This window comes from Canariomyces notabilis (genome assembly GCF_033297395.1).
Source record: "Canariomyces notabilis strain CBS 508.74 unplaced genomic scaffold N656scaffold_1, whole genome shotgun sequence".
Taxonomy (NCBI): Eukaryota; Fungi; Ascomycota; class Sordariomycetes; order Sordariales; family Chaetomiaceae; genus Canariomyces; species Canariomyces notabilis.
The window spans coordinates 2681122-2693909 of NW_027041823.1; the positions used below are offsets into that span (position 1 = coordinate 2681122).

A 12788-nucleotide genomic window follows, 5' to 3' on the forward strand; every position below is an offset into this window, starting at 1 on the left:
CTGCTTTCCACCCGCAACCATGGACACCCCATCGCTCCGTTCAAAAGCCTCGCAGGACACGCTGTTCTCCCTTCTCCAGTTGGATCCGACACCCATGGATGCCGTGAACACGGACAAGGACCTCCCGCCGCTACCCGAGCAGACGGAAGCGTCTGCGTCTACTTCTACACCACCGCTCAAGTCCTCCACCACCTCTAGCATCGGACTAAGCGGCAGCGGCCATGGGCCCATCTACTACCGTACGGATCACCCCGCCCTCCCCCGGACCTCTGTCCACACTATACTAACCGCCCCCTCCACAGTCATGCGAATCCAGCGCTACTCAAGCTACACCTTCACCTTCTTCGCCTCTCTCCACCTCGCCACAACCTCCATAATCCCCCTCGTCGCCCAATCCGTGCCCGCCTCCGAATCCTACCTGCTCCTCGCGCGCGAGATCTACCAAACCCCGCTCTCAGAACCTCTACTCGTTGCTCTGCCCATCGCAGCGCACGTCGGCTCCGGCATTGCGCTGCGGCTGCTGCGGCGCGCCCACAACCTGCGGCGGTACTACCACTACTACGACAACAGCGGCGGTGAGAAGCACCCGCTTCCGCTTCACCCGCGGCACCCCCTAGATGTTGACCAACAACCCGCCGCCCCGACGCTGGCCCAGGGCTGGCCCGTGTTCAGCTACATCGCTGGGTCCGGGTACGTCTTCACTGGGATCCTGGCAGCGCACGTGTTTATGAACCGCGCCCTGCCGCTGCTGGTCGAGGGCGACAGCGCAAACATTGGCCTGGCGTACGTCGCGCACGGGTTCGTGCGGCACCGGGTCGTTTCGTGGTTTGCCTATGCGCTCCTTCTGGCAGCTGGATGCGGCCACATGGTCTGGGGCTGGGCGAAGTGGCTCGGCTCGGCGCAGGCCGCGGGCTGGGCGCTTGAGCGGCCTACGGGGAATCTGGTGTTTGATAGGGCCACGCGGAAGCGCAGGCGGACGAGGTTGGTGGTTATCAATGCCGTCGCGGCGGTTGTCGCGGGGGTCTGGGCTGCGGGCGGGCTGGGGATTGTTGCTCGTGGAGGGGAGACGCTGGGGTGGGTTGGGAAGTTGTACGATGGGTTGTTTGAGAAGGTGCCGGGGTTTTGAGGGTTGGGAGTTGGGATGGGGGTGGAATGGAGGAGGGTGAATGGGTATGTATTATGTATACATGCATTGCTGACCTCGATTGGCAGCTTTACGGCGGATAGGATATACCCGAGCATGGAAGGACTCGGTTTGGCGGTCTAGGAGTCAGTGACGCCAGATCATTGCATAGCGATTTGGGTTGTGATAGACAGCGTGCCTGATACGCCTCATGAGTGCATCTTTTGAGGTTACATGGAGTTCAACAGCAACCTATCAGCCAGTTTGTTCCGTCGTCTGATGCCTCAAGCCCCATGCGTCTCCGCCGGCCTCCACAAGCCATGATTGCAGTCCATTCTCTGCCCCGTTCACGGCATATGTTGATAACACAGCTCACCCAGAGCTGACTGCGTGAGGAGACTAGTTCCTGATGATATATTTTAACCTCCCCGCATGTACTTCCCATCCGTTTTCTCCCCCCGACGATCACGGCCCGAGGCCCCCTTTTTGAACCACCCACCCACCTACGGTGTAGGTGCCTCACAGAGCTTATGTCGTGTAAAATACGCATCAAGGCCCGAGTCGCAGCCATAGCACTGACACATCTGCCGCATTCCCCTCAGTTGAGCCAACCATCCTCCTTCAGGGGTGATGTCACTAGTATCAAAGATCACTTACATATTCTTTCCCACCGGGCACACAGTTCCACAGCTGTTCCGCCCGGTCGGCGTTGCCGCCACCGTTCGGCCCAATGATGCCGTTCCAGCACGCGCTCGAGTCCAGCATGTCTCTGCACGGCTCCGAGTTGTACCGCGTCATCGGGCACGGGCCTGAGGCGGCGGCGGCGCGGACATGGAACTGGGGCTGGAGTGTGGTGCCAGTGGGCGTGCAGAGCCCTAGGGATAAGAGGGAGGCGGCGAGGTAGATTGAGTGGAGATGCATCGTCGTCGTCGGGCCTGGTAAGCGTTTCGTCTGGAAACCGTTAACGTGTGAGAGTACTGCTCTACGATGAACATATAGTACTTAGGTATCCAGGTAGGTTGGGAGTTGATAAATAAAAGCTCTCCCCTCTTATTGTACTCGAGCCGATCCAGTCTGGTATTTTAGCCATCAACGCACCGCTTGAACAAATTAAGCCAAGTATCAATGGAATGCCCATCTCAATCATTTATAGTATTAGCCGCCCACAAGGAAATCAGGTCCTTCCATTTAAGGAGGCTATAGACAGTTCCTTCCTACCTTACAGGAACAGGAAAGGACTATCAGCGAACACCTTCCTTACTTTTGAATGGGAAGGAGCCTGAGGAACCCTGGGGAAACCTGTACTTGTTGGGACACTAGGGCTTGGCTCTTTTTCCCTCCTTCAACCCTCCAACCCGCTTCAATCAATACCCATTCTTCAGTGCTCTTCCTCAGGTTCTCTGAATCTAATCCCAAACTCGAGGGAGGCCGCCCAGAAACGCATGCCAAGTGAAAGCTTGGCCAGACTCGGCCAGACTGGATCGTGCCCGCTATCTCATCATTTTCAGGTGATTTGCATCAATCGTACCAGTCTGGCCATACTTGACTGCTAACATAGATGTTGAAGTTTGACAGGATTATATTGTTACTGCTAACTTCGAGTCGTCTTCAACTCAACTCAATAATCATTTGATCCTGAAGGTGTTGTTGGCAGCTGACAGGGAGTCGGCTCGGCCTTCTAGGGCACGGACCGAGGGCGCCGGCGTGCTAGGGAATTGTCATCAATCTCGGAGCCAGATCTCGGTCCGACGTTTGCATCCCGAACCGGTGGGACCGTGGGAAGGTGGTCTTATAGCCTCGTATAACCCATTGCCGCCGCAAACTCAGCAATACTGACAGGACCGCAAAAGCACTGCCAGAGCTTGGCTAGGAGGACAAGCTGCCTTTATTAAGGAAAGAAATCTCAACACCCACGCCCCCAACAGCTTCAGAGTCAGACAGCCTCCGGGTACTCTACTACTCGGGAGTCGCATACATAGACTCGCTGCAGTGCTCAGACACTAGTAGCCAAGCTCAAGCCAAGGTGGTACCAAAGTTGGAGACGTTGGAGTTTGGTCAGGTCCAAAAATCCGGGGTAGGTTCGAACTAGCGTCCAGCCGTGACAAGATGCGGGAGATGTTACCCTGTTCTGGCTACGGCAGACCCGCAGCGTGGCCCAAATGGATTCTTTCGTCTGGCACTTTTTGGCTGGAGATGGCTGGGATGTTCAAGGTGATTAACCAGTCTTTTCAGCCTTTTACACTACCGGTAGACAGACTAACAGATCACTAGCAATAGACCCAACAAATGTGTCTGGATGGTTGGTTGGTATCCGATGATGGATGCGTGACCCCAAAGCTGAAGGTTGCCCTGGTCCAAGTCAGGTTGAACACCCCGCCCCTGCCCCCCGCCTATACTACCAGTAGTACTTACATCTTCCCCAACAGGCTGAAAAGACCATGTCTACCACGCTCGTTCCGTGGTCGTTGACGAACCGCATGCCCTCTTCTCCGCATGTCCAGGGTGTATGCCAAGCCATTCGTCGGACCTAGTCTCTGTCGGCATTTGATGCCCCCAATACCCAGATTACCTGGTTGATGAGTCCGAGAAGGGCAAGCTAGCATGGGCAGGCCTAACGTTGTATTCGTATTAATTTGGCCAGGCCACGCGAACTCGAACATGGACTGGAAGCATTCATGTTGCCCGTGTCACTGTCACATTGCCTCCAGTCCGGTCCCAGGGGAAAATCAACAGTCGTTCCCCTCCTCTTCACTGTATTCTTCTGTCTTATTGAGCGGGCGTATCCGGATCTTGGCAAAGGGGTCTATATTCTGAGTCTCTTGCCTTGAGGAAAACAATACCAGCAGACTACAAGGCGAGCAAACACACAGAGAGACACCCCCTTTAGCTCAACGCTATGGCGCCGGCGAGCGACTCGGAGCACTGGAAGGCACACTGGAAGTGCTTCGTGGCCTGCGGTATCATTGTGCTCTCCCCCTTCCAGTATGGCGTCGACTTTGGTCTGATCGGCGGCTTACAAGCCATGACCGGCTTCCTCAAGGTATGTCATTTTCAACTGTCACCCGAGTAGAACCTACCTAGCCATACCTAATATACATACTCACCATGACTTTGCCCGTGTACACAGATCTACGGCTACGAAGCACCCAACACACCAACAGGCTGGAACATCGACACAGTACGACAACAGCTCATCTCATCACTCATGACGCTGGGCGCCTTCCTCAGCTCAGGCACGGCCGGCATCATCGCCACCAAAGTCAGTCGCAGGCAGTGTCTGTGGATGGCCTGTGTCATGTGTGTCATCGCCAATGTGCTGATGATGGCCACCGAGGATATCGGCGCCCTCTACGCCGGCCGGTTCCTCATTGGTCTGGCAAATGGCTATTTCATGACCTTTTCACAGCTGTATATCCAGGAGAGTAGTCCGGCTAGGTATCGCGGGTGGTTTTTGACTATTTTTCAGTTTTTTACCTCGTTTGTAAGTCGCCTGCTACTAGTACATCACACTTACCTTTCTCCTTTCTGCGGCTAACAACCATCTTTCATAATTTAGGGCACCCTGATCGGCACCATCATCGACTGGGCGACGGCCAAGCGCCCAGACAAATCCGCCTATCTCATCCCGCTGGGCATGATCTACATTGTGCCCGTCATCATGGCCGTCGCCATGTTCTTCATCCCCGAGTCCCCCCGCTGGCTGATCCTGCGCGGTAAACATGAGGAGGGCGTCAAGGCTCTGCGCTGGTTGAGGCCCGTCGGTGCCGCGGTCGAGGACGAGGCCGCCGAGATCCGCGCTGCTATTGAAAGGGAGAAGGAGCTTGGTAGTCAAGTCCAAGTCTTGGACATGTTCAGGAACCCTGTTGATAGGCGGAGGACTATCCTGTCTATCTGCTCTGTCACCCTGCAGGCGGCGTCGGGGTCGATGTTTATCATCGGTTCGTCCCCTACCCCTTTTCCCCCTTACCTCCTTGTCCCAACCTTGAGCTACGGTCACGTCAGAACGATCAACAATGCTAACAGCCAGCAACTTGTGTTAAACAGCGTACAAAGCCTACTTCCTGACCATGGCCAAAGTCTCGGACCCCTTCGCCATGAGCAACATCCTCAGCACCATGGGCATCCTGGCCATCCTGTTCAACTCGCTCATCGTCGTCCGCTTCGGCCAGCGCCGCCGGATCATGATGATCGGCCTCGGCCTGTGCGGCATCCTGCAGCTCATCATTGCCGTCGTCTACGACAAGAACCCGGGGACCACGGCCACGGGCACCGTGACTGTTGCCTTGTCGTGTCTGTACATGATGAGCTACAATGTGAGACAATCCCCATAGACATCAGCTATGTTGAAATTATGAACTGACTTGTGATGATGCAGGGCATGATCGCGACATACGCCTGGCTCGCGGGCGGCGAGATCCCGTCACAGCGCCTGCGCAGCTATACCTTTGGGCTGGCCGCCGCCGTGGGCTTCTTTGGTGCCTGGCTGACCACGTTTACCGCGCCGTATTTCATCAATCCGCAGTCGCTCAACTGGGGGCCGCGGTACGGGTACATCTGGTTCCCGTCGTGCTGTGTCGCCCTGCTGTGGATCTTCTTCTTCCTTCCCGAGACTAAGGGGCGCACTCTGGAGGAGATTGATGAGATGTTTGAGGCTAGGCTGCCGGCAAGAAAGTTCAAGGGATATGTCTGTGTCGGACATGTTGCCACGCAGAAGGCCGTGGGTGAGGAAGTGAGGCCGGTGTCGTCGGAGAATGAAAAGGTGCGTCGGTTTTAATGAATTTGGGGGTAATCATCTGCGGGTTATGCTGACGATGCGGCTGTTATTAGCAGACAAGTGAGGTTGAGCACGCCGAAGTGAAGGTCTAGATTCTGCCGTCAGGAGTGGAATGTGGTGGTTACAGCACAAAGGGTGGTGGCAAAGTAGGGACTACACGGCGCAAACTACTCTTCCTGAGTGCCGGAATTCACTTGTGATCTAAATTCGGGCTGCTTTGGGCGTCTGGGCAGGGCCGGGGACCGGCTTGAGCTTGGGAACGTTGCTTATAGACCAACTTGATTTCTTGAGCCCCTGAGCGTCTCGGCTCCTGAGTGCTACACCTTCATGATGAATACCTAGCTTACACTGCAGAGTGTTTCTCTTGGTCCCCGTCCATCATACATATGTACCTTACCCTACGCGGTTTCCCATTTGGGGCAGTGGACGGTGTGTGTTGAGAGCTTGGGGGCGGTGACGTAAAGAGTTGGCCACTCAGAGTGAATCTCTATATTAACATAATACCCCTGACACCTGACAGATATGAACCACTCCCGTAATTGGTATACAGGAGGATCATCCGTTTGACATGGTGACATACGCACATCCATTCTCGCGGTAGGGTGAGCCGAGTGGGGATTTCCATCTGCGATGATCATCGGCGCTGATTGTGGGTATCGAGTCTGACAACAGGATGACGACATCGAGTCTCTGTTGACTATTAATTATCTGTTCAACGCAGTTGTAAGATAGCAAATTGATCATAAGTGTGCTTTGAAGGAAAGCAATCACCCATACTTCAGAAAAACCACCAAAACCTGTACCGAGACTTAAAACAGCAAGAAGATTCCATCAAAGATGTCCGGACAAGAGCAAGACAAGGCCAAGCTCAACGAGGTTGCCCACCAGGCCGAGCGAGACCTGAACACATACCAATCCAAGACGGGCACGGGCAAAGGGCGAGCAACAGGACTCGAAGACTACGGCGTCAACGAGCTGGCCGAGAACAAGTTCCCCGGCGCCAGCGTCAAGGTCGGCGAGAACCTGGTGACGAACCGGAGCTACAACCGGCGGATCCCCGGCGACGAGGGCGGCGACGTTGACGATACCGGCCGGTAAGTTTCCGATCATCCCACTGCTACCATCAATCATAGTCAGTTACACGCCCTAACCGTAACCCAGCTTCATCCGCGGATCAGCCTACGAAGGCGCCGGCGGCCCGGAGGACAAGACGGCCCACATCTACCAGCACAACCCGGGCAAGATCGACGAGAGCGCCGTCAAGGGCCGGGGGTTAGACCCGCAGCAGCTTGAGCGGGCCACTGTGCGGGAGGACAGGCCGGACCTGCTCCCTGCGGACCAGGCCCTGGGAGGTCGCGCCCGGGAGCCGGCAAGGCAGGACGAGGTCTCGGAGCAGGGCCGGCTGGCCGCTAAAGCCAACCTGGGTATGGATCCCAATAGTCGGGAGGAGGTTCCCTACCAGGGCAGCAAGGGCAGTGAGTTCAGGGGGGAGTATTATGAGACGCCTGAGGGCGTGCAGGATGCGAGGGCCGACCAGGGGGAGATTCCGCCTGAGAGTGTGGTTGAGACGTCGAGGAATATTTGATGCGGTCGTCTGTCTGTCTAGCTGCAAGGGGGGGTCTATGTCTATAGATCTATGTATCGTGTCAAGTAGATTGTAGGATGCAATGGTGAAGGAGGGGCCAGATACCTCAGTGTGCAGCTCATATGAGTACCGTACCTGCCCCTCGCCTCGGATCATCTCCTTTATCTTCCCTCAGACGCTTACTCAAGGCACTTCCTGATGAACCCGGCCAGCGGCATCGCCCACTCCTTGCTGACAGGCACATAATGCCCGCCGGGGTGTACCATGACCAGCGGTTCCTCACACCGTTCAACAAGTCCGCGACTCCGGCTCTCCTCCACAACCGTATCCAAGCTCCCCAGGAAATGCAGCGTCGGAGTCTGGATCTTGGGCTCGTACAACCACGCGAGGTCGTCCGGAACCGCATAAAACCCGCTGTAGATGACAGCAAACTTGAGCGGCCGGCCCCGATTCGCATCCCGCACGGCCTTGACCCATCCCTCATGCTCCTTGGCGGCGGCGGCTTCCGTCCTCCTGGACTCCTCCATAGCAGACGCCAGCATCGCAGCCATACACCCGCCCTGGCTGAAGCCAATCACCCCGTCCACAAACCCCTCCCCTTCACCTTCAGCCGCAGCGTCATCACTGGCACCAACCTCATTCTCATTTACCCCCTCCGCACCACCACCCCCACCACCCCCACCTCCATCAACTCCTCCTCTCAACCCGCTCATAGCCTCCGCCAACCTGACCATCCCCCTCTCCACAAGCCTATACCTCCCACTCGCCTCATCCTTGCGGAACCACGCCCACGAGTCCGTCATCTCCTCACCCTCACCCTCACCCCCATCACCCCCATCCTTTCCGGCAGAGGACGGGGGTTCATACCCCGGGATATCCCTCACCGACAAACGGTTCGGCGCCGTGGGGTACACCAATGCGGGCACCAGCCCCACGGGCGCGAGCGCCTTGGCCAGGAGCTTTTCTAGTGCGCGCGTCTTTGCGCGGAATAATGGGCCGGATTGGGTGTACCCTTCCGGTTACAAAAACAGAGGAAGTTAGCATGGTGTGCCTAGGTACAGGTATGTTATTGTAATGGGGTGGTGGACACTTACCGTGGAGCATCAATATCCTGACTTCCTCCTTTTTGTGTTGTTGGGGGTTGGGTTTCTTCTTGGGGTATGGCGGCGCTGCCCGGGCCGAGGTTGAGGCCGAGGGTGCGGGTGAGTCAGTTCCGAGCTGCTGCGGCGTGTCGCGGTTGTCGCCCATGGTGTTGAGCCGGAGTATTTTATGGATTGGGATGGGTGACTTTTGTAAACGCAGTGATGGTCTGGCAGTCGTCCTGAATATTTGCAGCATGGAAATATTGTAGCTTTCAAGGGAATTGAGGAGTTGTGTTGAGTTGATCGGGGTGAAGTCGGGATTTGGGCAGTTTTAAAGCACTAAAGCCATCCTCGGCTTAGCAATCAAGCGAGCAGTGTTCCCTGGGCCGTTGCCTCAGAAATTACGACACGCAACTTAACATGGTTGAGAGAGGGAAAAGGAAAAGAGCAGGCAGGAACTCAAGCTGTCTCTTGTACTAGGGATTTTCATAGCAAACAATGCGGATGAAGCACTCAAATGCCAAACGTTTGTGCTGCTGAGCCGTCAGTGCAGTCTGAACCATCCAGATAGACACCATGCCCATATGCACCGAGACAACACAATGGCCATCTTGAAAGAAAGAGAAATGAATTGAGCCAACTAGAGGCCAATACTAAGACAAGCCGTTTACAGAATGTAACCTCTACTGATTCCCAACATCTCCTTGAGCATCAAGACGATCTCTCAACGTGGGCGCCCAGCAACGGGTCAAGTTGATCTCTGCCAGGAGCGAAAACATCCACATCAATGGGGAGACTGACGGTGGATGCCGATAACACACTGAAAACAGCGTGTTAACTGGCAGGTGCTGTTGACACTGGGTCTCCAGCAGAGTCGGGACGTAATCTGAATCTCGGGACACACTTCGGTAGCCAAAAGACCGACCGAATCCACAACATCCCATCCTCCAAAACCCTCCCCTGTATCACCAACCGCGGTTCAACAGCTCAATTGACGTTGACTGCTGCTCTATGATACACTGCCGTCGCTCGGGAAAAGGCAACCCATCCGGGGAATCGTGCAAGGAAATGCCGCATCGCTCTCGTCTCGTCTATACCAAACCGTGCCACCGCCATCAGTGCGTCGTCCGTCTAGTGGGAGCCGGCCTTTGCGTTGGGGTTGCGAGGGTCATTCTTGAACTCGTCGGCTGCGGGCATCGTGGTTAGTTCTGGCTCGGAGCGGTAAGCCTGCCATATGTGGGCGTACAGTTCATCATGGAATTCTGAATCGAGTTGACGCCGTAGCCGATTACGAGGGCTGGACAGTTGTTAGATTATGGAGCCGGTTAATCACCCTCGACATGGATTTCCGATTGAGGGAACGGCTGGCTAGAGCTGATCGCGGGCTTACCGGCGGCAATGAACGGGGCCATCGGACGCACTGGATTAACGTCAGTTGAGTGAGCCAGCGCTGTCAGTGGGGGGCCAATTGACATACATATAGGCGCCGGGAATTTCTTGAGCGGGGTAGCACCGAACCAAAGCATCGTGAAGGATTCTTGTGGTGATGGCGATGGGGTTCTGGTGACCTTGGAGAGGGAAAGCTGCTGCGTCGGGAGTCGAGCGTTTTTCGCTGCTCCAGAAGCTCGAGCCAGCATCACAATCCGACAATCTTGATGCCTGTATTTCAAGGCCCAAATCTGCTGGTGAATCATAGATTATGTAATCATCCGGAGATGGCTAGGGTGACATCATATCCCCGCACTTTCCCGTCTGGGGTACTTGTACCTTATCTCAGCAGGTGCAAGGCCCGGGCCAACTGACTGATCCTCGACCAGGCGCAGCTGAGTGTGAGAGGAGGCGTTTGCTGTTTCGTCCTCAACTGCTCACGGTCAACAGAAGTGCGGGGTGAGAGCTCCCTTCGTTGCACCCGCTTCCCTTCCACCAATTAACCTGCATAGCTCCCCTCTTCTCTACCCTCACCCCTTCCCAAACTTACCAGTGTCCGTCGATCGAGGTTACCCGCGTTGTGCTTCTGCCGCTATCGCGCATCTGCCCAAGCTGTCCCGGACCCCCGGCAAAGGTGACGGTACAGCTGCCTGCCACCCAAGCTCCTTCTGCCGTGCTGTTGCTGCGTTTTGTGTCTCGCGTGCCATCATTTCAACTCCTTCTGGCACCACTCAGTGGCTTACATCGAACGAGCTGATCGCCAAAATACAACTTCTTCACCCGAGGATTGATTCTCAACTCATCAATAAGAATCAAGTTGTAGGCGTCCTGCCTTGGCTCCTTCGACATCTCAGAACTAGTCTCGGGCGGTTCTGCATTCCCCTCATCTGGGGATTGAACGCCGGGGACTCAGCACCACTTGCATCCCGACCGACTGCCGACTTCCCGATGATTTCTCGACGCGTTGCCCGCGCCGCAATGGGCGCCGTCCGGCACGCAACGCCGGCCAGGGCCCTCTCGACATCGGTCGCGGCCCTGTCGAAACACACACCAAGCCTGGGCGACATCGAGCCGGAGAAGCAAGAAATCTTCAACAGCCGGCAGAAGGCGTTCCGCGCACAGCTTGCGGAGGCGCAGAAGCAGCGGGAAGCCAGTGCGTTTGCCTCGTCTTCTCCCCCTTCCTCACCTACCTCCTCTTCCACGGCCCAGGGCCTTGGATCGCTGAGCACCGCCTCAGGAAATGCGGCCCGCGCCGCTGAGCAGGAACCCGCGCGCAAGGCGGGTCCCCTGACCAATCTGATTTACGGTACCAAAGAGGGCCGCGAGCTGGACGCCCAGATCGAGGCGAGCTTCAGCCAAGTACTCGCGCGCGGCAAGTACGTGCACTCAATCGTGTTTCACGAGGTGAAGCCCGAGTGCGTGGATGAATACGTCGACCTGGTAGGCCACTGGTACCCGCAGATGGCCAGCATGCCGGAAAATAAGGTTCATCTGGTTGGGAGCTGGCGGACAGAGGTGGGAGACTGTGACACATTTGGTACGTTCGCGTTTTTTTCCTCGAGTCGGCTACACCACGGCACAAACTAACACTGTGACCTACAGTCCACATCTGGGAGTACCAGCGCTACCAAGGTTATCACGCCTCTCTACACGCCATCTCGCACCACCCCGACTACCCAGAATTCGAGAAGAAGCTGCGGAGCCTAGTCCGGAGCAAGCGCTGCTCGCTGATGCAAGAGTTCAGCTTCTGGCCGACCACGCCGCCCCGACAACTCGGCGGACTGTTCGAGCTGCGCTCGTACACGCTACACCCGGGCAACCTGCTCGAGTGGGAGACGCACTGGCGGCGCGGGCTCAAGGCGCGGCGGGAGGTCATGGAGGGCGTGGGCGCCTGGTTCGTGCAGATTGGCGACCTCAACACGGTGCACCACCTGTGGCAGTTTGCAGATCTCGAGGAACGCAAGATCCGCCGTGAGAAGAGCTGGGGCATAGAGGGCTGGGCCGAGACGGTGCACAAGACGGTTCCGCTGATCCAGGAGATGAAGAGCAGGATCCTGGTGCCCATGCCGTGGTCTCCGGTGGCTTAAGACTGCTGCCAGATGATATCAGGCTTGGATTAGAAGCAGGGGTTTGCCGTCTTTCTTATCGTTTTCTTTCCTTGCTTGCTTGTTCCAGGAGTTTTGGTTTGCGCGCGACCAGTATCATGCGGGCATAGCAGCATTGCTCACCTTGTAACTATGAGATCTTGTAACTGAGCCAGCATAACCGTCTATTTTCTTTCTCGAAATATCTGCGGTGCTAGAGCTATGCGATAGACGTGAAAACAACCCAAAGTACGAAGTACATTCAGAGCTACTATGACCGGAACCTCGGGACTAGACCGTCGCCAGTCGGCCATGTTTACGAACAGGCCAAAACCCGATCTATTGCAGCCGTATTTCGTACAGAATACCCAGTCTGTCGCTCTAGGCAGAGATAGCTACTGCCCGCAAACATACGCATGGAACGGAAGCGCTATTGTATTGATACACCACGAATTCTTTGGTTCACCTTGCCCCCAAGGCCTAACGCCCGTAATGATGTCTCAAACAACACATGAACCCCCGAGTATAATACGTCCTGTCCAACTCCAACCAATGCGCACAGCAATCATCCCAGACCATTGCCTCCTTCTCCTTATAACCGCCCACCGCCTCAATTGCCATCGCCAAATCAAACACTCCAGTTGTGGTTGTGCCTTGTCCCCCGCGGAGCGATACCATACTACCAAGTTTAAGTTTACCGCCCCGTCCCCTT

At 56.0% G+C, this 12788-nt stretch overlaps 7 protein-coding genes across 7 annotated transcripts; 4 read left to right on the plus strand and 3 right to left on the minus strand.

Moving 5' to 3' along the window:
• Positions 1-19: 19 nt before the first annotated feature.
• Positions 20-1126, plus strand: N656DRAFT_794277 (DUF1691-domain-containing protein; the record flags this gene model as incomplete). Its single annotated transcript, XM_064817256.1, has 2 exons — positions 20-239; positions 303-1126. The coding sequence occupies 2 exons, from the start codon at positions 20-22 to the stop codon at positions 1124-1126; spliced, it is 1044 nt and encodes a 347-aa protein (XP_064675425.1).
• Positions 1127-1376: 250 nt separating this feature from the next.
• Positions 1377-2138, minus strand: N656DRAFT_67032 (uncharacterized protein). The gene is made up of 3 exons (XM_064810458.1): positions 2126-2138; positions 1781-2074; positions 1377-1707 (listed from the first exon to the last, which is right to left on the minus strand). The coding sequence occupies exons 2-3, from the start codon at positions 2042-2044 to the stop codon at positions 1627-1629; spliced, it is 345 nt and encodes a 114-aa protein (XP_064675426.1). The 5' UTR covers positions 2045-2074; positions 2126-2138; the 3' UTR covers positions 1377-1626.
• Positions 2139-3901: 1763 nt separating this feature from the next.
• Positions 3902-6362, plus strand: N656DRAFT_66896 (general substrate transporter). Its single transcript, XM_064810457.1, has 6 exons — positions 3902-4163; positions 4251-4604; positions 4680-5061; positions 5168-5436; positions 5499-5882; positions 5954-6362. The coding sequence occupies exons 1-6, from the start codon at positions 4020-4022 to the stop codon at positions 5987-5989; spliced, it is 1569 nt and encodes a 522-aa protein (XP_064675427.1). The 5' UTR covers positions 3902-4019; the 3' UTR covers positions 5990-6362.
• A 372-nt stretch (positions 6363-6734) lies between these two features.
• N656DRAFT_794280 (uncharacterized protein) lies at positions 6735-7482 on the plus strand (the record flags this gene model as incomplete). Its single annotated transcript, XM_064817257.1, has 2 exons — positions 6735-6991; positions 7059-7482. The coding sequence occupies 2 exons, from the start codon at positions 6735-6737 to the stop codon at positions 7480-7482; spliced, it is 681 nt and encodes a 226-aa protein (XP_064675428.1).
• Positions 7483-7661: 179 nt separating this feature from the next.
• N656DRAFT_699241 (alpha/beta-hydrolase) lies at positions 7662-8495 on the minus strand (the record flags this gene model as incomplete). The annotated part of the gene is made up of 2 exons (XM_064810773.1): positions 7662-8075; positions 8175-8495. Coding segments are annotated over 2 exons (735 nt in total), but the record flags the coding sequence as incomplete, so codon positions are not given.
• Positions 8496-9695: 1200 nt separating this feature from the next.
• Positions 9696-10201, minus strand: N656DRAFT_794282 (uncharacterized protein; the record flags this gene model as incomplete). Its single annotated transcript, XM_064817258.1, has 4 exons — positions 9696-9751; positions 9811-9861; positions 9955-9984; positions 10042-10201. 4 exons carry the CDS (start codon positions 10199-10201, stop codon positions 9696-9698), a joined length of 297 nt encoding a protein of 98 aa, XP_064675430.1.
• Positions 10202-10970: 769 nt separating this feature from the next.
• On the plus strand, positions 10971-12079 carry N656DRAFT_764989 (NIPSNAP-domain-containing protein; the record flags this gene model as incomplete). The annotated part of the gene is made up of 2 exons (XM_064813367.1): positions 10971-11529; positions 11595-12079. 2 exons carry the CDS (start codon positions 10971-10973, stop codon positions 12077-12079), a joined length of 1044 nt encoding a protein of 347 aa, XP_064675431.1.
• Between the last annotated feature and the right edge of the window lie 709 nt (positions 12080-12788).

Coding starts and splice junctions, on each gene's coding strand:
- N656DRAFT_67032 (XM_064810458.1), bottom strand. CDS start 2,044: ATGCATCTCCACTCAATCTACCTCGCCGCCTCCCTCTTATCCCTAGGG. Junction 1,708..1,780: donor TGCCCGGTGGGAAAGAATAT/GTAAGTGATCTT, acceptor GGAATGCGGCAG/ATGTGTCAGTGCTATGGCTG.
- N656DRAFT_66896 (XM_064810457.1), top strand. CDS start 4,020: ATGGCGCCGGCGAGCGACTCGGAGCACTGGAAGGCACACTGGAAGTGC. Junction 4,605..4,679: donor TTCAGTTTTTTACCTCGTTT/GTAAGTCGCCTG, acceptor TTCATAATTTAG/GGCACCCTGATCGGCACCAT. Junction 5,062..5,167: donor GGGGTCGATGTTTATCATCG/GTTCGTCCCCTA, acceptor TGTGTTAAACAG/CGTACAAAGCCTACTTCCTG.